The 25421-nt window shown below is 44.5% G+C and overlaps 1 protein-coding gene across 1 annotated transcript; it reads right to left on the reverse strand.

Moving 5' to 3' along the window:
- On the reverse strand, window positions 1-25168 carry LOC111972137 (nuclear receptor ROR-beta). The gene is made up of 10 exons (XM_023999007.2): window positions 24867-25168; window positions 4734-4819; window positions 4081-4222; window positions 3359-3790; window positions 3121-3242; window positions 2866-2998; window positions 1163-1270; window positions 847-957; window positions 608-720; window positions 1-470 (listed from the first exon to the last, which is right to left on the reverse strand). The coding sequence occupies exons 1-10, from the start codon at window positions 24871-24873 to the stop codon at window positions 309-311; spliced, it is 1416 nt and encodes a 471-aa protein (XP_023854775.1). The 5' UTR covers window positions 24874-25168; the 3' UTR covers window positions 1-308.
- Between the last annotated feature and the right edge of the window lie 253 nt (window positions 25169-25421).

The raw sequence follows: 25421 nt of genomic DNA on the forward strand, positions 1-25421 counted from the left end.
AAAGCTCTTAGAAAAACCATCTGAGATTGCAAAAATACATTCTCAGAACCGTTTTACTCCCCCCAAAATAGGCAGCATGCATATAGTACCCAGCACCTAGTGTTGAATTTTGTAGCCTGGACTGGCTTACAGTCCAAGCAACTCCATTGGGTGGAGGTCTGAGGTGAGAGTAGTATGTCCTAAAGTGTAGCGTGCAGGGTTGTCACAGAGCTGCTGGTTACTTCGCTGTTGCCACATTCCTCTCCCTACCTCTCGTTCCCTACATCTTTTTGTCTCTATATGAATCACTTTCATATCTAAACAGATTTTTAGTCCATTGTGGAGTCTGGGAAGGTGATTTCACTGCTGAACACCTCACGGTACAGAGGGGGGAAATTGTATGCAGTCTCCGGGTGGAGCAGACTGAAAAACTCGAGCTTGTCAATGTGGAGATTGCAGATGGACTTCATCATGGGAAGCTTGGACACCATCTTAGAGGTAGAAGAAGAGATACAGAGAAATGAAAAAGTGAGACAGAAAATGTGTATCTTTCACATTTCACCCCAAATCCTTTAACAAAAGCCTGTTTTAGGAATAAAGGAATACATCATCGTCTGCCAATATGTACCTTTGCCAGTTTCTCCTCTGATGAGCCACCTCTGTGTAGACAATGTTGCAGAGCCAGATATACTTTCTCTTGAAGCTTCTGTACCTGTTGCCTGTCTGTCAACCATGGTCGGTCTGGAGGAAAAAAAGAGCAACAACCACAGTCAGTCTCTGCTGGTTTTCCTTCTTACATATTACTTAGTGTCTGTTTCAGAGCTGAGACATCACCCCAGTCAACGGGAGACAGTGTGAGAGGATTACCTGGTGACAGGAGAACAGAAGCACTGAACAGAGCCATCTCCTCTTCAGAGAGCTGCATACGACTCAGGCTCTTGGCCAGGTCAAACACAGCACCCACAAGGTCATCACAACCTTCGAGGAAAGAGGGGGGGGAAACATGTGTCTTCAAAACAGAAACGGCTGACTTGGTTCACTTTTTTTTAAAGTAAGCTAAAAAAAGGTTGACCTAGAATTCTTCGACTATGTGGGTGGGTTAATATATTTATATACTTTTTTTTGTGTGTGAATATACTCTGATGGAATATTAATGCCTTGGTTTCATAAAGAGGGAACTCACCAAGAGCTTTGAAGGTCTGTGCGCTAGCAAACTTGCTATCAAACAGAATAGTGTTGTTGATGGGGTTGTAGACTCGACACATGCGAATCAGAAGCACATCCAGACATCCTGAAGAGGAGACCGTAAAGATGGAGAGGAAGAGGAAAAGGGAGAAAAGGGGGACAAAGGATGCTCCAACACGTACACACAAACAATATGAAATAAAACATTAATTCCATGTTGTCAGTCAATAGAATACATCCATTTCATATCACAACATCAAATGTATTTCAATCAATTATAAATCAAATAATTTTTACAATACAATTTGTTACAATTCAAACAAAGATGATGAACAAACAGGAAAGGTGGGCGAGAAGAAAAACAAGAAGAGCCATCATTAGAATAATAACTTTTTTCTTGAACATCGTTGGAAACAGAATGTGGCCTTTGCCACATTAGGTTAAATTGATTGTATATTCTAAAATGTAGTCCTAAGTGGCGAAGTTTGTTTGTCTGCAGACACACATGTTTGTCAAATATACTATTGTGTATGAATGCTGTAGTACTGAAACATGGAAATGCAGTTAATGCCTACATGCTCAGGTCGTCTGAAGAGGAACTACAGTGGGCTCCGAAATTATTCACACCCTTGATAAAGATGAGCAGAAATGACTGTATAAAATACAGTGGCAAGAAAAAGTATGTGAACCCTTTGGAATTACCTGGATTTCTGCATAAATTGGTCATAAAATTTGATCTGATCTTCATCTAGTCACAACAATAGACAAACACAATCTGCTTAAACTAATAACAGACAAATTATTGTATTTTTCTTGTCTATATTGAATACATAATTTAAACATTTACAGTGTAGGTTGGAAAAAGTATGTGAACCCCTAGATTAATGACTTCTCCAAAAGCTAATTGGAATCAGGAGTCAGCTAACCTGGAGTCCAATCAATGAGACGAGATTGGAGAATCCTTCCAGATCCTTGATATCCTTTGTCTGCGCTTTTGGACTTCCGTCTTCAATTCAAACCACAGGTTTACAATTGGTTTCAAGTCCGGAGACTGAGATGGCCATTGCAACATGTAGATTTTTGTGGCCAATTAACTGTTTCACACACATCAATATCCACATAGAAATGGTTGATTGGCCACAAAATCTACATGTTGCAATGGCCATCTCAGTCTCTGAACTTGAACCCCATTGAAAACCTGTGGTTTATATTGAAGATATGAAGATAAGATTGAAGATAAACCTGTGGTTTATATTCACCTGTCCATAAGCACAGGTGAAGGATATCAAGGATCTGGAAGGATTCTGTATGGAGGAATGGTCTAAGATCTCTCCTGATGCGTTCTCCAACTCATAAAACACTTTTATGAGTTGGCTCAGGGACGTTATTCTCATAAGGTGAAATCAGGGATGGCAATAATTTTGACCTCTACCTTTTTGAGAAAAATAATGGTTACTTGTTTAACAAAATCTCTTTCTCTGAGAAATTGTATTAGTATAAATATAATTTCCCCAATGTTTTTTGCATACAATATAGTATTTCAATATTTATTTTATACAATCATTTTTGCTCATCTTTATCAAGGGTGTGAATAATATCAGACCCCACTGTATGCTTTGAGGTCAGAGAAAGCTTGTGTATGAGGCCATGGAATAGAGTTGTGAAATGCACTCATCTTATGTCCTAACAATAGGTACTGACCTGCTTTGAGAAGAATGACCTGGTCGTTCTGACAGAGATCCAGGAATCCATTGATGCGCTTGGCAAACTCCACCACGTACTGGATGGCATTGGTGAGGTGGATGGCACACTGCTGCCACATGACCTCCGCAGACTGAAAGAGAGAACAAAGGGATGCCCATGTTAGATATAACATTGGGAATAGCACATAGTGGTGTAAGAGTAAATAGGTCACAGGTCACTGAGTTAATCTTGGTAAAGGACATTGATGTTTACCTTGCTCTGGAAGCTGCGTGTCTCCTCAGGAGTGTACAGGGACCAGACAAGCCTCTTCAGCTCCTCACTGCCATGCTGACTGGTCTCTATGTGAGACTTTACCACACTAGCAGTTATACGTTCTGGAAATGGACAAGACATGTATGGTTTAGCTATCAACCACACTCAATGAAAAAATTATCTAGTGTTAGTTATAGTGACATACAGCAGATGGTGATAGAGTGACTGTTCCACTTACCGATCTCGAGCATGGAGAATCCCTCGGTTAGAGGGTTGAGCAGCGCGTGTGTGAACAGGCTGGACTCGTGCAGCAGCTGGTACTCGTGCTTGATGTGGTGGTTGCTGTCTCCGAAGTCCAGTCCGTTCTGTTCGGGCGAGCTTTGAGAGGAGGAGCTGCTACCCCCGCTTCCCCCCATCATTTCCAGATTGCAGTACTCTCTTTCAGCGCCCTCTGGTGTCACTGGCAGGTCACACAGTAGGCCGTCTGGCAAGGTGATGTCATCAAGGTCGCTGAGGGCGGCACTGGAGCCTCTGCTGTATGCCCGGCTGTGACCTCCGACCTCGCCTCCCTCCTCACGGGCGGCAGTTAACTCCTGGGATGCCTGGTGCTTCTGGACCTCAGCATACAGGCTGTCTCTCTGCTTTTTGGACATGCGGCCAAACTTCACCGCTGTACCAGGAAAGGAGATAGAGTCAGTAAATAATCAGGGAATGAATTATGAGATCATACAGTAAGTCCATATGGAGCCAATACGGAACTTGAACAATTGCAAATATAGAAGAAAATCCACTCACTGCTGTCTCTCAGGCATGATTCCAGGAGTGATTTTACACAGTGTAACACAACTCCACATTTGGCCTTTCAATAAGACCTAGAGAGCTCTAGCGTCTGGTGAAGAGACAGACAGGGGTCCCCTCTGGACTGACCTTGCTGTGTGTGTGTGTGTGTTTCACACTCACCATCACGGCTCATGCCTAGGGCCAGGCACTTCTGCAGCCGGCAGTGTTGGCAGCGATTCCGATTGGTGCGGTCAATCAGACAGTTCCTCTGCCGGGAACAGGAGTATATAGCATTGTTCTGCTGGCTGCGTCGGAAGAAGCCCTGTAAACACACACACAAGCACAAACACCATCAGGGAGGCAGGTAACCTAGCGGTTAGAGCGTTTGGCCAGTAACCGAAAGGTTGCTAGTTCGAATCCACGAGACGACTAGGTGAAAAATCTGTCGCTCTGCCCTTGAGCAAGGCACTTAAACATAATTGCTCCAGGGTTGCCGTCAATAATGGCTGATCCCTGGCCGTGATCCCACTCTCAGGGGGAGTGGGAATTGCAAAAAACACATTTCCATTTCATACCAAATACTTATACAGGTTCCACACTTGTACAGGTTCCACACTTGTACAGGTTACACAAGTGTGAAACAGAACACATAAGCTTGAGCTATTTGACCATGAATACAGGTGCTGGGATGGATGGGCACTGGGCAAGGGCATACAATATATAAATAGTATAAATTGATTGAATTTGCTGTGGGTATTCTAGAGGGATGACAGTATGCAGAACTAAAATAGAATACTTGGAGTAAGTGTATCTCTGAGATTGAGGTAGCTCACCTTGCAGCCTTCGCAGGTGATTACACCATAGTGGATCCCTGATGACTTGTCCCCACAGATCTTGCAGGGTATTACTTCAATTTGTGCTGGAAGTAGAGAGAGAGGAGGAACATTTAGTACATGGCATACTTAACACTTAAGACTCACTAGACTAGATAATAAAATATAACTTGATGGTGACTTGGGTTTTGATCTCGTCATGATATGGTCCTTAGGAACTGTGCCAGAACTGTCTGAGAAAGTGCAAGACAGGTGTAGATATACCTACCCTATCAAATAAGAAGGGATAGAAACATCTGCTCAATCTTTGCTCCCAACTGCCCTGATTTTGAACTCAATGGAAACACTATACTCCGAGTCGGTATCCACGTCATACGAAGGAATTTCCCTTGACAACACCCACAAATTGGGGAAAACAAACATTCTTTCCCATTGACCCCCATTGTAAAAGAGCCAATTTCATCGTCAATTTTTTTGTTATATATGAATTACATGCAGAAAAACTGCTGTGTTGTTTAATGTACATGTAACCAGCCAAAAAATCCTGATCTACGAGAAATAGAGCCTGCGAGATGAGTCCTGTGGCTTCAGGCTATTTGGCGTGGGAGAGTGGGAAATGTGGGGAACCGGTGCCCAAGTAGGCTACTACTTTGAAGAATCTCAAATATAAAATATATTTTGATTAGTTTGGTTACTACATGATTCCATATGTGTTATTTCATAGTTTGGATGTCTTCACTACTATTCTACAATGTAAAAAATAGTAAAAATAAAATTAGTAGGTGTGTCCAAACTTTTGACTGGTACTATACCTGTGGAAAACATTTCATCACAGGTAAGACATTTAACTTGTTGAGTATAGTCTGTTTGTATCTCCACTCACTACTTGTAGCTATATAGTCCATTTGTTTGTGTTGTTGGTCTTGGCTAGCTTAATGTTCTAGCACTGTCATGAAAAGGGACATGAGGGAAGCCCTACAATATTATGTTTTTCTAAGTAGTGAGAACGCTTGGGCAGAAGCAGGAAATGTTGAAAGGTATCCTTTAGACATGTTGTACTTTTCTTAAATGTAGTTTTGTAATTGACTAAAACAAACAAACAACAAGAAAAAGGTTACGTTTTTGCTGTGAGCCAATGGGGTAAACCACAGGTTGTTTTCCCCACAGACGTGCGGGGACGTGACGTTCTATCTAATACCGACTGGCACTATCAGAGTCAAAGGCCAATTTGCAGCATTTTGCAGGAAAAAAACTCCATACTGGTGATACGAATATAGAATTCATTCATATAAACAGAACGCTTAACAGTATGTGCAACAGTGTGCGAACAGCCCTGAGCCCTCTCTCCCTGGAACAGGCTATTATTTTCATCATACCAGAGTAGCAGGTTAATTGCATTTACTGGGCCTGGGGTAATAACGTTTCACTGTTCCTTCTCCAGGGTGAATTAAATGTTAGAGGAGGTTAACAAAAGCCCCCGCTTCAGGAGAGCCTCCTATGCTACACAAGATAAAATGGCTACTCTCAAAAAACAAGTGTTTGTTTTTCTGTGTTCGCTTTGACTGCTGGGTGTGTTAAATTATTTTTTTCGAAACTATTTTGTATTACAGTGACGCAAGGCATTAGGTAACATTTACTTTGCAGGTAGCAACTGTATTAACGGCCCTTTACCAGCCCAACCAATCACCTGAGTGATGCCTGTGGCTAGATACAGTAAGTGCGTCACACACGGGGAGCAAAGCAAATTACTAAACTATAAAGTTGAAATCTCAGCTTCATAGATAGGAAGGGAGAATGCTCAACTACTACTGCTTTGTGAGTGGGAGTCTTTTGCATAATGTGAGTGAGATATTTGAGTCGCTTCCCGGATAGAATTCCTACTGATCTACAAAAACCAAATAGGGAAATAAATATATAAAGGCAGTGGAAAAAAACCTCTCTCTCTCTCTGCACTCTCTCTCTACCCCATCTAGCACCCCTGGCCCCCACCCTCTCCCTGTTATATAACTGCCGTCTGGCCGAGTTTCACAAACACACTCATTCAGGGGAGGTGACCCTAGCAACGCCATGACGAGCCTACCCCTTCCCTCTCTTATCGCTCCCATAGGTTCCCGGGAGCATAGCTTTGTCTCTGATATGTTAACTGACATGCTGCTCAGCTGCGTGGAAGGCTATGAGAGAGGAGGAGCTGTTCTACTGACACACTTTCCAATTCAGCAAGGGGAGGCGCTTTGGTTGGCATCCCTGGCAATTAATTTGATTTCTTTCTTTCCTGTTTTAAGGTGGAACCAAATCTGACTCAATCACTGACAGGGGAATGGAAATGTTCACAGGCTAAAAGAAACAGTCCATGTTTGATTAGTGAAAGATTGATTATCACTTTAGAATCTGTAGAGTAAATACAGGTGTATCGACATCCATGTTCCACTTATGTAACACCAGGGAGTGTGAGAGTATTTTAAACATATCTGCAGTATATTATGAAGGGGCCCTGATTGTAACTTACACTGGTGCTCAACTTGTGGAAGCATGTCAGGTATTTGAGTGCAGTTTCAGCTGTCTCGGAGACGTTCATAAAACTAGTTCTACCCCTAGCATAACCACAGAGTCCTGCAGGAGTGTTATGGGCTGTCTGGACAAGTCAGTTACATAATGGGTCATGGCTTCAACACCTGAACCCTTTTTACACAACTCTAATTCATTTCAGGACATTTGAATCATGTGAAAGAATATGACATTTAAAGTACACAAAGTACCATCCAGTATGTAGCACTATGGAGCAGTGCAGAATGTCAGCAAAGTTCTTGGACATTGTTTCAAGAATGACAAGTTCTCGTGGGTCTTACTTTTCTGGTTTGGTCAGTGGGTCAGGGACGTTTGACCTGAAGTCTTGCGCTGCCAACAAGTTTAAGCAAAGGACTTTGTCTTTTACTCTCATAAATTAACTCTCTCTAGGAAGACTTATCTCATGGAAAACAACAAGTAATAACTATGTAATAGCCATTGCACCATGATAAATACTAGGTAATTAGTGGGCAGAAAAATAAAGTATAACCAATATGAGTAAGATAAGATGATATAGGCTACATATAGAGGAACCAGTTTAAAAAGTATTCATATTTTTTAAATACGCTCGCTCGTCGCAGCGAGCGGTCGCATTCGCACATTCGCACTTTGGTCCGCAGGTAGTATAACTTTTCATTACATTTCATTACATTTCATTATAGTACAACGGTTTGATTTGTCTAATCTTAGCAATTTCTTCTTAGCTAGCTACATAGCCGTCTTTGTATCAAAGATAATCGCGTAATTATCGTATTCCGTCGCCCTAACGTAGTCTACACTGCTATCTGCCCAGCAGCTAGCCAGCTAGCAAACGTCTACCGAATAGCAGCACTGTAGAAACTATTACACTCAACTGAACGACTTGATTAGTGTAGTGTTAGCTAGCTACATAGTTATCTTTGCTGTCTTCGTATCCAAGATAATTGTGGAGTTTAGAGTGTGTAGTTTTTAGAGTGATTATCTTAATTTACAGAGGTTAGCTAGCCAGCTATTTATCGTCCTTAACGTAGGAGACACTGCTAGCTAGCCAACAGCTAGCCAACGTCTACCGAATAGAACTTCCGCACTCAACAACCCGGTCGCATTCCGCTTCGCTCCACAGGTAGTATCACATTTTCATTTCATTTCATTACAGTACAACGGTTTGATTTGTTTGATCGTAGCTAGCTACATAGCTAGCTACATAGCCGTCTTTGTATCAAAGATAATTGTGTAGTCTAGAGCGATTTTCTAGGTTAGTTAGCCAGCTATTGTCGTTCTTTTAACGCAACGTAACGTAATCAACACTGCTAGCTAGCCCCCGAATAGCAGCACTGTAGAAACTATTACACTCAACGGAACGACTTGATTAGTGCAGTGTCAACAACGCAGCCACTGCCAGCTAGCCTACAAAGTCAACAACGCAGCCACTGCCAGCTAGCCTACTTCAGCAGTACTGTATCATTTTAATCATTTTAGTCAATAAGATTCTTGCTACGTAAGCTTAACTTTCTGAACATTCGAGACGTGTAGTCCAGTTGTCATTCGAATCTCCTTTGCATTAGCGTAGCCTCTTCTGTAGCCTGTCAACTATGTGTCTGTCTATCCCTGTTTCTCCTCTCTGCACAGACCATACAAACGCTCCCACCGCGTGGCGCGCCACCCTAATCTGGTGGTCCCAGCGCGCACGACCCACGTGGAGTTCCAGGTTCTCGGTACCTCTGGAACTGCCGTTCTGCGGCCAACAAGAGCCAGAGTTCATCTCAGCCTATGCCTCCTCCAGTCCCTCGACTCTCTGGACTGACGGAAACATGGATCACCACAGATAACACTGCTACTCTGCTCTCTCTCTTCGTCCGCCCACGTGTCTCGCACACCCGAGAGCTCTGCGGCTGTGTTGTGGCAGCCGGGATCCTCATCTCTCCAGTGGTCATCTCTCTCTTTCTCCCCTTACCCATCTCTGTCTATCGCCTCCTTTGAATTCCATGCTGTCACAGTTACCAGCCTTTCAAGCTTAACATCCTTATCATTTAGCCCTCCAGGTTCCCTCGGAGAGTTCATCAATGAGCTTGATGCCTTGAAGACTCCTTTCCTGAGGACGGCTCACCTCTCACAGTTCTGGGCGACTTTAACCTCCCCACGTCTACCTTTGACTCATTCCTCTCTGCCTCCTTCTTCCACTCCTCTCCTCTTTTGACCTCACCCTCTCACCTTCCCCCTACTCACAAAGGCAGGCAATACGCTCGACCCTCATCTTTACTAGATGCTGTTTCTTCCACTAACCTCATTGCAACTCCCTCAAGTCTCCGACCACTACTCTTCTTTATCCTTTCCCTCTCGCTCTCATCCAACACTTCCCACACTGCCCCTACTCGGATGGTATCGCGCCGTCCCAACCTTCGCTCTCTCTCCCCCGCTACTCTCTCCTCTTCCATCCTATCATCTCTTCCCTCTGCTCAAACCTTCTCCAACCTATCTCCTGATTCTGCCTCCTCCAACCTCCTCTCCTCCTTTCTGCATCCTTTGACTCTCTCTGTCCCCTATCCTCCAGGCCGGCTCGGTCCTCCCCTCGCCGCTCCGTGGCTCGACGACTCATTGCGAGCTACAGAACAGGGCTCCGGGCAGCCGAGCGGAAATGGAGAAAACTCGCCTCCCTGCGGACCTGGCATCCTTTCACTCCTCCTCTCTACATGTTTCTCCTGTCTCTGCTGCTAAAGCCACTTTCTACCACTCTAATTCCAAGCATCTGCCTCTAACTAGGAAGACTCTTGCCATTCCTCTCCTCCTGAATCCCTCCCCTCCCCCCCTCTCTCCCTCTCTGCAGATGCTTTATCGTCAACACATTTTGAAAAAGAAGGTCGACGACGTCTCGATCCTCGTTTGCTAAGTCAAACGACACCCTGGTTCTCGTCACACTGCCCTACCCTGTGCTCTGACCTCTTTCTCCCTCTCTCTTCCAGATGAATCTCGCGTCTTGTGACGGCCGGCTCCGCCCAACAACCTGCCCGCTTGACCCTATCCCTCCTCTCTTCTCAGACCAATTTCCGGAGACCTTCTCCCTTACCTCACCCCGGCTCATCAACTCATCCTGACGCGGCTGGCTACGTCCCTTCCGTCTTCAAGAGAGCGAGAGTTGCACCCTTCTGAAAAACCTACACTCGATCCCTCCGATGTCAACAACTACAGACCAGTATCCCTTCTTTCTTTCTTCTCCAAAACTCTTGAACGTGCGCGTCCTTGGCCAGCTCTCACCGTCTTATCTTCTCTCAGAATGAACCTCTTTGATTACAATCAAGTGCAGGTTTCAAGACTTAACACACTGGAGACTGCATGCTCGTTCTGCTAGTATCAACGGAAGGCAGCTCCAGCAACTGGCTAAAGCTAACTCTCTCTCTCTCTGCTCCTCAATCCCATTCTCAAGACCTATCCTGCTGCTTCGATATACTGTGAACCATCAGATATCCTCCTCTCCATCCTCTCTCTCGAAGTTGGCATCTCCGCGCGGCACCGCCTGTGAGTTGCGTCCTATCCGTACAGGTCCTGCTCTACCATTGGTGGCGTGGCGAGAGGGGGACTCGTCTGATGCGTTTTTGTCTCTCGACACGTGCTCCTCACCACGTGAGGCTCCAGGGTCTATTCTGTTCTTGGCCCTCTGCCTATTGTACTCGGCTATACACAGACACCGAAGTCTAACCTCACATGGTCTCCTATCATTGCTTATGCAAGACGACACACAACTAATCTTCTCCTTTTTCCCCTTCTGATGACCAGGTGGCGAGATCGCATCTCATGCGATGGTCTGGCAGACATATCCGTAGTGTGGAGACCGGATCAACCCCATTAGTCATCAAGCTGGAACTTCGGCAAGGACGGAGCTGCTTCTTTCACATCCCTGGGGACGGATGCTCGTTCCTGATCCGCCATCAACGGGTTGACACTCCATTGTTGTCCTCCTCCCAGAGCGCTAAGAACCTGGCGTGAATCCTGGAAACACGCCTGTCGTTCTCACTAACATCAAGGCGGTGGCCCGTTCCTGGTAGGTTCATGCTCTACACACATCCGCAGAGTACGACCTGCCTCACACAGGAAGCGGCGCAGGTCTCTAATCACGGCCTTGTCATCTCCCGTCTGGATTACTGCAACTCGCTGTTGGCTGGGCTCCCTGCTGTGCCATTAAACCCCATACATCCAGAAACGCCGCAGCCCGTCTGGTGTTCAACCTTCCCAAGTTCGCCTCACGTCACCGGCTTCCGTCCCTGCCGTCTCTCCCCTGGCTTCAGGTTGAAGCTCGCATTCCGCTACAAGACAAGGTGCTTGCCTACGGGCTGTGAGGGAAACGGCACCTCAGTACCTCCAGGTCTGAACAGGCCGTACAACCCACAAAGGGCACTGGCGTTCATTCCACTCTGGCCTGGCTCGCCTCACTCCTGAGGAAGTACAGTTTCCCGCTCAGCCCCCAGTCAACCTGTTCGCTTGACTCTGGCCCCCAATGGTGGAACAATCCTCCTCACGAGCAGCCAGGACAAGCGGAGTCAATCACCACCTCTCCGGAGACACGCCTGAACCCCACCTCTTTAAGGAATACCTAGGTATAGGAAATAAAGTAATCCTTCTCACCCCCCCCCCCCTTAAAGATTTAGATGCACTATTGTATAAGTGGCTGTTCCACCTCGGATGTCCATAAGGTGAATGCACCAATTTGTAAGTCGCTCTGGATAAGAGCGTCTGCTAAATGACTTAAATGTAAATGTAAATGTAAATATTAAGGGAGGGTACTGATGTTGCAATAGCCTTTTACTAAATGGGAGAGGAGTGTTGTGAAATTGTTGTTGAACAAATTATTATCAAATAACTCTTCATGTATAATCTAATTCAAACCAAGCACGGCGATACTCTAATTGAAAACAAGCACAGCGATACTCAGTGGCGTGTCCAGGGGGTGGCCCAGGGTGGCCACAGCCTCCCCTGAAATCTGATTGCCCACACCTAGAAATTCTGAAATCTGATAGATCGTCTATGAATATATTGATTATTTCGAACAAGACGCGCACCGACAGTAAGACTCATCAATCTCACTGGAGAAAGAATCGGAGCGAACAAAACCGCTCCCCTGTTTTAGTATGTGTAGCCCATGTATCTGATGCTGTCTGGATAAAATAGTATGACATGTCATATTATTTTTGGCCAGACAGCATCAGATACATGGGCTACAGATACTAAGACAGAGGGGTCCTGTTGGCCTCGCTCGGATGCTTTCTCTGGTGAAATAGATTCAGCCTCTTGCAAATTGAAGGGAAATTATGAAACACAGATAGACACGAACTTGAAATATTTTATAAGTTTGTTTCTTTTTTTATTGTTAACATTTTGGAGGAAGCCTGGCTTCCCTTGGTATCCATGAATACACGCCACCTTGAAGAAAAATTATGATTGCTAAATACTGCACAATTTAAACACTTGCCCAAAACATGTGTAAATATTAGACTAGAAATTGTGCCTTTATGTATCATACTTATGCTAAAATGTTTATTCTATTCTACTGAGCCATTTACTTTATGTTCATATTCTTATCTTTAATTATTTGTTATTGTTGCTGCATTGTCAAGAAGGAACCTGCATGTAAGCATTTCGTTGGAGAGTGTATACCATGTGTATCCAGTACATCTGACTAATAAAACTTGAAACATGAACTAGGTTGAATGTCATTACACATATGGTGGATGTAATAGATGTCCCTTTCCATTAAACGTGCGCAGGTAACCTACTTAACCTACTTTTTGAAGTGATTTGTTTGACAATCAGATGAAAACTTCATGACTGGATGTGTTCATGACACATTAAAAGGTAATACATTTTTACAGTTAAATGAAATGTCTGAACTATAAAGCCTATAAAAAAATGTTGCGTACGCGCAGCTATTATATTGAAAAAATACCCCTAAACTGGGTCTGTGCCCCACCTTGGCCACCCCATTTAAAATGTTCTGGACACACCACTGGCGATAATTACGTACAATACTAGCTAGCAAATTCACACTGCTTCAAAAAGTGCTGACAACATTCATGCTTTATTTAATATGCAGACAATTGTGATTGAAGGTGGGAAATGTTTTCGCGCAGTGAAGCAGTTAGTGGTACTGTCAGACTTCTTTCACATAGGATTTACGATATGTTGCCTGTAAAAAAAAAGGTCATTGTTTATATGACCCCCTTACAAACAGGCCATTCAACTTTTATATAGCCATTGCTTAAGGCTGGCACCACAGGCTGAAATGACCTTTTTATCATGTACAGTTGAAGTTGGAAGTTTACATACACTTAGGTTGGAGTCATTAAAACTCGTTTGTCAACCACTCAACAAATTTCTTGTTAACAAACTATAGTTTTGGCAAGTCGGTTAGGACGTCTACTTTATGTATGGCACAAGTAATTTTTCCAACAATTGTTTACAGACAGATTATTTAACTTATAATTCACTGTATCACAATTCCAGTGGGTCAGAAGTATACATACACTAAGTTGACTGTGCCTTTAAACAGCTTGGAAAATTCCAGAAAATTATGTCATGGCTTTAGAAGCTTCTGATAGGCTAATTGACTATTTGAGTCAATTGGAGGTGTACCTGTTGGATAGTATTTCAAAGGCCTACCTTCAAACTCAGTGCCTTCTTGCTTGACATCATGGAATCAAAAGAAATCAGCCAAGACCTCAGATATATGACCTCATATGTAGACTCCACAAGTCTGTGGTTCATCCCTTGGAGCAATTTCCAACGCCTAAAGGTACCACGTTCATCTGTACAAACAATAGTATGCAAGTATAAAACACCATGGGACCACGCAGCCGTCATAATACGCTCAGAACGAGACGCGTGCTGTCTCCTAGAGATGAACGTACTTTGGATGCGAAGAAGGGCAAATAAATCCCAGAACAACAGCAAAGGACCTTGTGAAGATGCTGGAGGAACAGTACAAAGTATCTATATCCACAGTAAAACGAGTCCTATATTGACATAACCTGAAAGTCGCTCAGCAAGGAAGAAAGCCATTGCTCCAAAACCGCAATAAAAAAGCCAGACTATGGTTTGCAACTGACACTGGGGACGAAGATCATACCTTTTTTGGAGAAATGGCCTCTGGTCTGATGAACAAAATAGAACTGTTTGGCCATAATGAATTGTTATCGTTTTGAGAGAAAGGGGGAATGCTTGCAAGCCGAAGAACACCATCCCAACCGTGAAGCATGGGGGTGGCAGCTTTGCTGCAGGAAGTTAAAGCTTGGTCGCAAATGGGTCTTTCAAGTGGACAATGACCTAAGCATAATTCTAAAGTTGTGAAAATGGCTTAAGGACAACAAAGTCAAGGTATTGGAGTGGCCATCACAAAGCCCTGACCTCAATCCCATAGAAAATTTGTGGGCAGAACTGAAAAAGCGTGCGTGAGCAAGGAGGCCTAAAAAGCTGACTCAGTTACACCAGCTCTGTCAGGAGGAATGGGCCAAATTCACCCAACTTATTGTGGGAAGCTTGTGGAAGGCTACCTGAAACATTTGATCCAAGTTAACAATTTAAATGGCAACGCTACAAATACTAATTGAGTGTATGTAAACTTCTGACCCACTGGGAATATGATGAAAGAAATAAAAGCTGAAATAAATCCTTCTCTCTACTATTATTCTGACATTTCACATTCTTAAAGTAAAGTGGTGATCCGAACTGACAACTGAATTTTTACTTGGATTAATTGTCAGGAATTGTGGAAAAACTGAGTTTAAATGTATTTGGCTAAGGTGTATGTAAACTTCCGACTTCAACTGTACCTATCAATTTTAAGATTTGTTGGTATCTTCGTCCATTAATATCAGTAGTTTCAAGGAGTAAACATAAAAATGTCAAAAACTTGAATTAAATGTAAATCTTTTATTTAGTTTATCATTATACCGTCATCAACATTTTTATGAATTTTAACCACTTTAAAATGAACATACATCAATAATTGCAAGCTCACTGCATTCAATTACACATCATTTAAAAGCATATTTCATAGAGAATGTTACAAACTGGACTATATTCAGTAACTTACTTTGAAGAGATGATGATTGGGTCTAAATAGGCGTTTGGTAGTCTAAATACAGTGTATTTCCCAAAAGTCAGACTCTTCCCACACGCAAATGTATTTTTCTCAGGTTCAAAAGCATTTGCATTCACCAAATTATCTGTGATTATCCTTAGATATATTCTCCAGACTTGCCCAGAGAAAATTGTTGATGTGTTGTAAAAATGTTATTCCAGATAACATTTTCTTTGGAAAAATTAACCAAAAATGTCTTTAGTATTCTACAGATAGAAAGATGAAAAATGTATTTATCCAAATCTGCTCTGGACAACTCAGATCCTGGAGTATTTTAACAAAATTAAACTTTAGGCTGACTTCATCCAGTGTCCCCCCAAAACTTTTTGTGCGATATGCAAATATGTGCATATTTAATGAGATATTGCCTAATTTTCAGACTTTTACAACATATTTCTAGAACATGTTAATACAAAAAAGTCTTAGAAAAGTCTGGTAAAAGTTGATTGTTATATGATTAAGGGGGGAAAATACCCTATCAGGGTGTGGTGCCTGGCAACTCACAACTGAGCAAGAGAAATTCAACTTTGACCCTGTTGTTTCGACCATTGTCATAGTAACCTGACATGACAGCAAGCAGCATCATCAAGTTCTAAATTCCTCAGATAGGACAGAAGAGAATGCACTGCTTTCCTTTCTTCACATTCACAACAGTAAGTTAGCAGTTCGTCATACTTGTTGCAGGCTGCAATGGCCTCAATTCCTACTTAACTCTGAATGACCCCCCACAAAAAAATCTGGAAAAATACGCATACTGTCTTAATAAAACTACCTTTTCTTCCCCCATGCTATGGTAGCTAGATTGTTCTGGACGTTTAATCTAGCAAGGGTAAACAACAGACTGGTGCAACCTGTTTGGCTGAATGCGGTACATAACACATAGCCACCCAAGACAGTAGGGGAGAGGGTGGGACAGGTAGCCTAAAATCACACACTGGCAACGTGTTTTCAAATGGAAGATGCACCACCAAATTTTACAGTAGATATGGGGGTATTTGAATTTGGCCCACAGAATTATACCTACGGAGGAGCGGCTTCTATGGAGGATCTTTGAAGGTCTTTTAACTTCACAGTTGGCTTAACTTTCGACCAGAGAAGCTAGCTGTGTGTGCACAGTGGCACCAGAATAAAAAAACATCTTACTTTTAATAAATCCAATGTGAAATGTGATAACTATAGTGTCCCTAACTAGCAGTGAAAAAGTTAATCCATTCTAATTACAAATCTCTCTCTATCATCTGAATCACACTTGTAACTTCAGTAGGCTACAGCTATGCTTCAGAGGGGGAGGGGCAGGTAGCCTACACACACACACTGGCAAAGATGTTCAGCTTGCAGGCAGACACTGGAAGAAGTTTCTGCTTTACAGAGGTAGGGCTTTGCATAGGCGCTTGCTGTGTTTTTTCGTGGGACTGGAAAAAAATGCCCGGAATGTAAAATACCATTATTAAAACCAGTTACAATGCTTTTAAAACAATGGTTCTGTTCCGGAACCGTTTAGATCACTTTAGTTCCCGGGTGAACCTTGGAACCTTGGGGCTAACTAGGTCAGTTGGTGGAAATAAAAGTACAGGCTTTGTCGCCGGCAATAAGTCAGCAAAAAGTTGCTGGCAAAACGTCTTGGTTAGAAAGGTGCAGGCTTTACTGCAGGCTTTACTGCTGGGACAAGCAAACTGGCTGTCTCTGTCAGGCAGTTTGCTTGTCCCAGCAGTAAAGCCTGCAGTCACAGAGACTTTTCTCTCTTATCTTAACTAACCAAACAGCTCACAGGGAGTCTGAAGGTCCTATTTACCTTCTACTTTGTATTTACTTGACACACTGTATGTTTAACCTCAAAGTAGTACCGCAGAGCGATATACTTTAGCACAAATGCTACAGCCAGAGCGTTTAACCTACATTGCATATGCGATAAGTGTGCTTTAAGGTATATATAATATGATCCTCTTGTCCTAGAGCTTTATTGCAGGTTTAAGCGGACATTTAGTTCTTAAAACATAACCCTCTCTCTAGGCTGGGCTGCTGATGGGGCCTTCAACTACAGTGCCTAGCTAGCACCTGTTTTCTAAACAGTTGTGTGGATAGTGATAACTTATCCCTCTCTCTCTCCACTTCAGTGTGACCTACAGACACAAAGTACTCTGCGAGAGGGTATGGCTGATACAGAGCCCCACTCTTTAAATATGCCAGGAGGAGTGAGTAATTCCTCTGTAGGAGTAAAAGGAGTAGGCTGAGAGTTGACTGAGAGGCCCTAAGGCAGGAGTGGATGGTGCAAATAATTTTTTATTTTTTTATTTTTTTCACCTTTATTTAACCAGGTAGGCTAGTTGAGAACAAGTTCTCATTTGCAACTGCGACCTGGCCAAGATAAAGCCAAAAGCAGTTCGACACATACAACAACACAGAGTTACACATGGAATAAACAAACATACAATCAATAATACAGTAGAAAAAACTATAAACAGCATGTGCAAATGAGGTAGGTTAAGAGAGGTAAGGCAATAAATAGGCCATGTTGGCGAAGTAATTACAATATAGCAATAAACACTGGAATGGTAGGGTGTGCAGAAGATAAATGTGTAGTAGAGATACTGGGTTGCAGTGGTGGGTAGTATATGGGGCTTTGGTGACAAAACGGATGGCACTGTGATAGACTGCATCCAATTTGTTGAGTAGAGTGTTGGAGGCTATTTTGTAAATGACATCCGAAGTCGAGGATTGGTAGGACGGTCAGTTTTACGAGGGTATGTTTGGCAGCATGAGTGAAGGATGCTTTGTTGCGAAATAGGAAGCCAATTCTAGATTGAATTGGATTGAGAATGTTTAATGTGAGTCTGGAAGGAGAGTTATAGTCTAACCAGACACCTAGGTATTTGTAGTTGTCCACATATTCTAAGTCAGAACCATCCAGAGTAGTGATGCTGGACAGGCGGCAGGTGCGGGCAGCGAACGGTTGAAGAGCATGCATTTATTTACTTGCATTTAAGAGCAGTTGGAGCCACGGAAGGAGAGTTGTATGGCATTGAAGCTCGTCTGGGGTTATTTAACACAGTGTCCAAAGAAGGGCCAGAGGTATACAGAATGGTGTCGTCTGCGAGAGGTGGATCAAAGAATCACCAGCAGAACGAGAGCGACATAATTGATGTATACAGAGAAGAGAGTCTGCCTGAGAATTGAACCCTGTGGCACCCCCATAGAGACTGCCAGAGGTCCGGACAACAGGCCCTCCGATTTGACATACTGAACTCTATCGGAGAAGTAGTTGGTGAACCAAGCGAGGCAATCATTTGAGAAACCAAGGCTGTTGAGTCTGCCAATAAGAATGTTGTGATTGACAGAGTCGAAAGCCTTAGCCAGGTCGATGAATACGGCTGCACAGTAATGTCTCTTATCAATGGCGGTTATGATATCGTTTAGGACCTTGAGTGTGGCTGAGGTGCACCCATGACCAGATCTGAAACCAGATTGCATAGCGGAGAAGGTACGGTGAGATTCGAAATGGTCGGTAATCTGTTTGTTAACTTGGCTTTCAAAGACCTTAGAAAGGCAGGGTAGAATAAATATAGGTCTGTTGCAGTTTGGGTCTAGTGTGTCTCCCCCTTTGAAGAGGGGGATGACCGCGGCAGCTTTCCAATCTATGGGAATCTCAGACAATACGAAAGAGAGGTTGAACAGGCTAGTAATAGGGGTTGCAACAATTTCGGCAGATCATTTTAGAAAGAGAGGGTCCAGATTGTCTAGCCCGGCTGATTTGTAGGGGTCCAGATTTTGCCGCTCTTTCAGAACGTCAGCTATCTGGATTTGGGTGAAGGAGAAGTGGGGAAGGTTTGGGCGAGTTGCTGTGGGAGAGCGCAGGGCTGTTGACCGGGGTAGGGGTAGCCAGATGGAAAGCATGGCCAGCCGTAGAAAAATGCTTATTGAAATTCTCAATTATTGTGGATTTATCAGTAGTGACAGTGTTTCCTAGCCTCAGTGCAGTGGGCAGCTGGGAGGAGGTGCTCTTATTCTCCATTGACTTTACAGTGTCCCAGAACTTTTTTGAGTTTGTACTACAGGATGCAAATTTCTGTTTAAAAAAGCTAGCCTTAGCTCCTCTAACTGCCTGTGTATATTGGTTCCTAACTTCCCTGAAAAGTTGCATATCACGGGGGCTATTCAATGCTAATACAGAACGCCATCAGTCACCAATGATGGTGACAGATGATCTAACCTAGTTACATTAGGTTAACAATCTGTCACGACTTCCGCCGAAGTTGGTCCCTCTCCTTGTTCGGGCGGGGTTCGAAGTCACCGACTTTCTAGCCATCGCTTATCCTCTTTTAATTTTCCTTTGGTTTTGTCTTGTCTTGTATCACACCTGGTTTCAATCCCATCAATTACATGTTGTGTATTTAACCCTCTGTTCCCCTTCAGGTGTTTGTCGGTGATTGTTATTTGTAAGTGTTTGTGCACGTTTGTCCTGGCGTGCGTAGGGTATTGTACCCATTTGTTGAGATTAGATGAGATTTTCAGGGAACTGCACGGGCAGGGTGTAGTGGTGTATATTGATGACATTTTGATATACTCCGCTACACGCGCTGAGCATGTGTCCCTGGTGCGCAGAGTGCTTGGTAGCCTGTTGGAGCATGACCTGTACATCAAGGCTGAGAAATGCCTGTTCTTCCAACGGTCCGTCTCCTTTCTAGGGTATAGCATTTCCACCTCAGGGGTGGAGATGGAGAGTGACCGCATTGCAGCCGTGCGTAATTGGCCGACTCCCACCACGGTAAAGGAGGTGCAGCGGTTCTTAGGGTTTGCCAACTACTACCGGAGGTTTATCCGGGGTTTTGGTCAGGTAGCGGCTCCCATTACCTCACTGCTGAAGGGGGGCCCGGTGCGCTTGCAGTGGACAGCTTAGGCGGACAGGGCTTTTGGTCACCTGAGGGCTCTGTTTAACTCGGCTCCCGTGCTGGCCCATCCGGATCCCTCTTTGGCGTTCATAGTGGAGGTGGACGCGTCCGAGCCTGGGATAGGAGCTGTGCTCTCTCAGCGCTCGGGTACGCCACCGAAGCGTCGCCCCTGTGCCTTCTTCTCGAGGAAGCTCATCCCGGCGGAGCGAAACTATGACGTGGGGGACCGGGAGTTGTTGGCTGTCGTCAAGGCTCTGATGGTGTGGAGACATTGGCTTGAGGGGGCTAGACACCCTTTTCTCATCTGGACTGACCACCGCAATCTGGAGTACAACCGGGCGGCGAGGAGACGGAACCCTCGCCAGGCAAGGTGGGCCATGTTTTTCACCCGTTTTGTGTTCACCCTCTCTTACAGAACAGGCTCCCAGAACGCAAAGGCAGACGCATTGTCCCGGCTGTATGACACAGAGGAGCGGCCCATGGATCCCACTCCCATACTCCCCGCCTCCTGCCTGGTGGCGCCGGTAGTGTGGGAGCTGGACACGAACATTGAGCAGGCATTACATGCAGAGCCCGCTCCCGTCCAGTGTCCTGCTGGGCGTCTGTACGTCCCATCTGTTGTTCGTGACCGGTTGATCTATTGGGCCCACACGTCACCCCCCTCTGGCCATCCTGGGCCCGGTCGGACAGTGCGCTGTTTGAGTGGGAGGTACTGGTGGCCTACTTTGGCTAAGGACATGAGGGTTTATGTTTCCTCCTGCTCGGTGTGCGCCCAGTGTAAGGCTCCTAGGCACCTGCCCAGAGGTAAGCTACACCCCTTACCCGTTCCACAGCGGCCTTGGTCGCACCTGTCGGGGGATTTTCTTACTGATCTTCCGCTCTCACAGGGTAACACCGCGATCCTGGTCGTTGTGGATCGTTTCTCTAAGTCCTGTCGTCTCCTCCCTCAGCCCGGGTCTCCCTGCGGCCCTACAGACTGCGGAGGCCTTGTTTACACACGTCTTCCGGCACTACAGGGTGCCTGAGGATATAGTGTCTGATCGGGGTCCCCAGTTCACGTCAAGGGTCTGGAAGGCGTTCATGGAACGTCTGGGGGTCTCGATCAGCCTTACTTCAGGTTTTCACCCGAGAGTAATGGGCAGGTGGAGAGAGTTAACCAGGATGTGGGCAGGTTTCTGTGGTCCTATTGCCAGGACCGGCCGGGGGAGTGGGCGGAGTTCGTGCCCTGGGCCGAGATAGCACAGAACTCGCTTCGCCACTCCTCCACTAACATCTCTCCCTTCCAGTGTGTACTGGGGTAACAGTCGGTTCTGGCGCCTTGGCATCAGGGTCACACCGGGGTCACACCGGGTCACACCGGGTAAGGCTCTCGACCCGAAACCTGCCCCTCCGCCTGCGTTGCCGGAAGCTGGGTCCGCGGTTTGTGGGGCCATTTAAAGTCCTGAGGAGAGTGAACGAGGTATGTTATAGGTTGCAGCCTCCCCCCGATTACCGCATTAACCCCTCGTTCCGTGTCTCTTCTCAGGCCGGTGGTGGCTGGCCCGCTCCAGGAGTCTGAGGTGCGGGAGGTTCCTCCGCCCCCTCCGGACATCGGGGGGGGGGGGGCCCCGGCGTACTCTGTTCGCTCCATACTGGATTTGAGGCGCCGGGCGAGGGGCTTTCAGTATCTCGTGGAGTGGGAGGGCTACGGCCCAGAGGAGAGGAGCTGGGTTCCGTTCGAGGACGTGTTGGACCCATCTATGCTGCAGGAGTTCCACCGTCTTTGTCCGGATCGCCCTGAGCCTCGCCCTCCGGGTCGTCCCCGAGGTCGGTGTCAACGCACTGCTGGAGCCCCGCGTCGGTGGGGGGGGGGGGGTTACTGTCACAACTTCCGCCGAAGTTGGTCCCTCTCCTTGTTCGGGCGGCGTTCGGGGGTTGAAGTCACTGACTTTCTAGCCATCGCTGATCCTCTTTTCATTTTCCTTTGGTTTTGTCTTGTCTTGTATCACACCTGGTTTCAATCCCATCAACTACATGTTGTGTATTTAACCCTTTGTTCCCCCTCATGTGTTTGTCGGTGATTGTTATTTGTAAGTGTTTGTGCACGTTTGTCCTGGCGTGCGTAGGGTATTGTACCCATTTGTTATATTTGTTATGTTTCCCGGTGAGTTTTTGTCTAATAAACTGCGCCGCTGGAAACACATTTTCTCTCCTGCGTCTGACTTCTCTACCGCCAGTATGCACCCCTTACACAATCTGTGTTAGTTACTGTGTTTCTAATAAATATTGTACTGTTTTTTGTTTTCTAAGACTTATACCTTTTCTGTTTCATTAGTGGCTTTATATTTGGCATAAGAAATATCCATTTCTCTTTTGCGCTTTACGTATTTTACTCCACTGCTATATATCAGTCCTGAAATAAACCATATGGTATGGGGTGCTCATCCCCACCACTGGAACACATTTAGGGTTGCGCTACAACCATAGTTCCACACAACATATATAAATCCATGTCTATTTGGCTCTGTTTCCAGACAAATAGTCAGACTGTGCTTTGGGCAGTTTTTCATTGTAGCCTATAGGCTTTATCTGGGGCCCAGAGTTTTTCCATACTGTGTAGGGAATCAAAGGATGATGCCATCCAGCCTAGGCAGGGAGTTAAAGCTCAGGGAGTGGAAAGTTAGCAGTTAGTTGTCAGAGAGAGGCACCTTCACACATACTGTAGCCCCACTGTGAACATCTCCTGACAGATAGTGACTTTGAGCTTGATCAACAGTGCCCTTGGGAGCAGAGAGCTGCCATCACTGCTCTACTTTGTCTTTGATCCCTTGCTAAACCTATACCCTAAAACTATGCCCTACATGGCTGTAGCACTTCAGCCAGTGTGGCAGACAGAGTTCTCTTCTCACGTTATAGGAGAAGTGCACTTCATAAAAGTTATTGCTACAGTGGCTAAAGCCATTGCGTTTACAGCAGCCCTGCCATTGGCACCTGAGGGTCCATCCATAGTCACAGAGGTGTGGATTACTGGAGAGAAAGAGAGCCGGGATTTATATAATCGAATCTACTATATATTGATGCAAGCCGTACTTGAAAACAAATGGGTGACATAGATTCTGGTTAATGTAATCAAGTAGTTAAGCTCACAATGGAAACTGAGTGAGGGATTAAGGTGTCCTGCTGAGAGATGAATGTAGGCTACTGGTTGTTGGTCCCCATATCCTGCTGCGACTCCGCATTGAAATTGCATAATAAATGTAAAACCCGGATGAATATTTTGGATAAAAGATATTATATTCTTTTTTTATTTAACCTTTATTTAAGTAGGCAAGTCAGTTAAGAACAACTTCTTATTTACAATGACGGACTACAATTATTTGCAGAAAAAAATCTAAAATCACAGTCAGCTGTCTGGTAAAGTATGAAAGACCAACATGTGGTCTTTTGGCTTTTGTAAATAAATGATTTGCCATATGATGCAAAATTGCCTACCAATAATAACCAATAATAACTGGCCTACAATAAACGGTTTAATATGCCTTGTAGGTAAAGGAGGTTGCTTGTACACCAGAAAAGGCTCTGTTTTTTACAGTCAACCGCATGGGTTTGCACATGCCATGAACCTCTGCTCTGCCATCCCGTAGTAACCACCGGTTCTTTTTTTTCACTGATAATGTCCTCAGATTTAAGTAATAATAGGCTAATGTTAACGGGTTGCTTTAGAAATGACGAGAACCCTCAGAAGCCATGCCTCCCCACCCACCCATCCTCCACCCTCTCTGAACGCTGTGTAATCCTCAATGACAGAACTAGGTCAATGGAACAGCGGACTCTACCTCACACAGTCCGCCATGACTGGATGCAGAAAACAACAACAACACCCGCCCACGCACCACGAGTAGGAATGAAACGAAATCAGCATTCTCAAGTTTTGAGGAATTGGGGGGAAATATTTGTATATAATATTAATACATATATTTTATATGATCAAGTTAATTATGGCCAACAGTACTAATGCAAATACAACCTACCTACGTACAGAATGGCAAATAGAGCTGAACAAAGATAATATGTAGGCCTAATAAGAAATATATTACACGATTATATAATGTTTTTCATGAGTCTTTCAATCACTCTCCCACCACCCTTTTCTTACATAACCAAAAATGCTTGCTGCCAATTGCTGGCAAAGACAAACAAATCACCATCTACATTCATCTGCACACTAATAGCCTATGGGACAGTTTTACTTGAGTTTGATGTACTTTTTAAATGTGCAGATTTAAAAGTGCAGTGTTTTTATTCTTCTAAATTAACTTTGTAAAATATCCTGACGAAGCACATAGAGTGGGCTACTTGATTATTTGTCATATCTCATGGCCAAACAGTTTACATTTATCTGAGATCTATGTCGTCGTTCATTCCCAAGCGCGCCCAGTTTCAACACTACTGACAGTTCAGTAGACTATTTCAAAGTAATGCGTCTATCATAGTTTACATTACTCCCATACAAAACTGTCACTTTAATGAGCAAAACACAGTCATACACATATAGGCTATACATGTTTGTAATTATTAGAATAAATGTAAACGTACCTCTCATATTCTTGCTGTTATTATATTTGAGTCGCAAACTCAACGTAAAGAAAATAAAACGAAGGAATATAAAGATGATACACGCTTTTTCGCTCCGAAAAGGAGCTGTTGAAAGTAAAAACAACAAATCCTAATAGGTGTTCTAATAGCTGGTATGTGAAGCAAACAAAATATCAAACGAATAGGTTAAGTTTGTTAACGTATTTACTCCGTGTAGCACAAGTATTCTTCCTGTGACTGTTCACAATGAAATATTGTGACGAACTCCTGGTCTTCCCACCTCGTTCCTGTACTGGTGCTCACTGTCTCTTATCGCTCGCTGCTGTAACCTTCTTTCGGCGCGTGGACTCTCACATGATCTTGCTCGACTGGCCTGCCTTTTCCCCGCGAAACAGCACGCGCGCTTAAGGAGGATCGGGCTTTCACTTGCGTGGGAAAGTGTGGCAGTGTGTCACAGGACCAACATCGTGGGAAATATTCCTACGAGGCTTTTCTTTTCCTCGTTAAAAGATTAATACATGCTTAAAAAGTAGGCTGTCTCAAGTAGACGTAAGC

This window comes from Salvelinus sp. IW2-2015, linkage group LG13, assembly GCF_002910315.2.
Source record: "Salvelinus sp. IW2-2015 linkage group LG13, ASM291031v2, whole genome shotgun sequence".
Taxonomy (NCBI): domain Eukaryota; kingdom Metazoa; phylum Chordata; class Actinopteri; order Salmoniformes; family Salmonidae; genus Salvelinus; species Salvelinus sp. IW2-2015.

Coding starts and splice junctions, on each gene's coding strand:
- LOC111972137 (XM_023999007.2), bottom strand. Junction 958..1,162: donor ACAGACCTTCAAAGCTCTTG/GTGAGTTCCCTC, acceptor CTTTCCTCGAAG/GTTGTGATGACCTTGTGGGT. Junction 471..607: donor CAGAGGAGAAACTGGCAAAG/GTACATATTGGC, acceptor TCTACCTCTAAG/ATGGTGTCCAAGCTTCCCAT.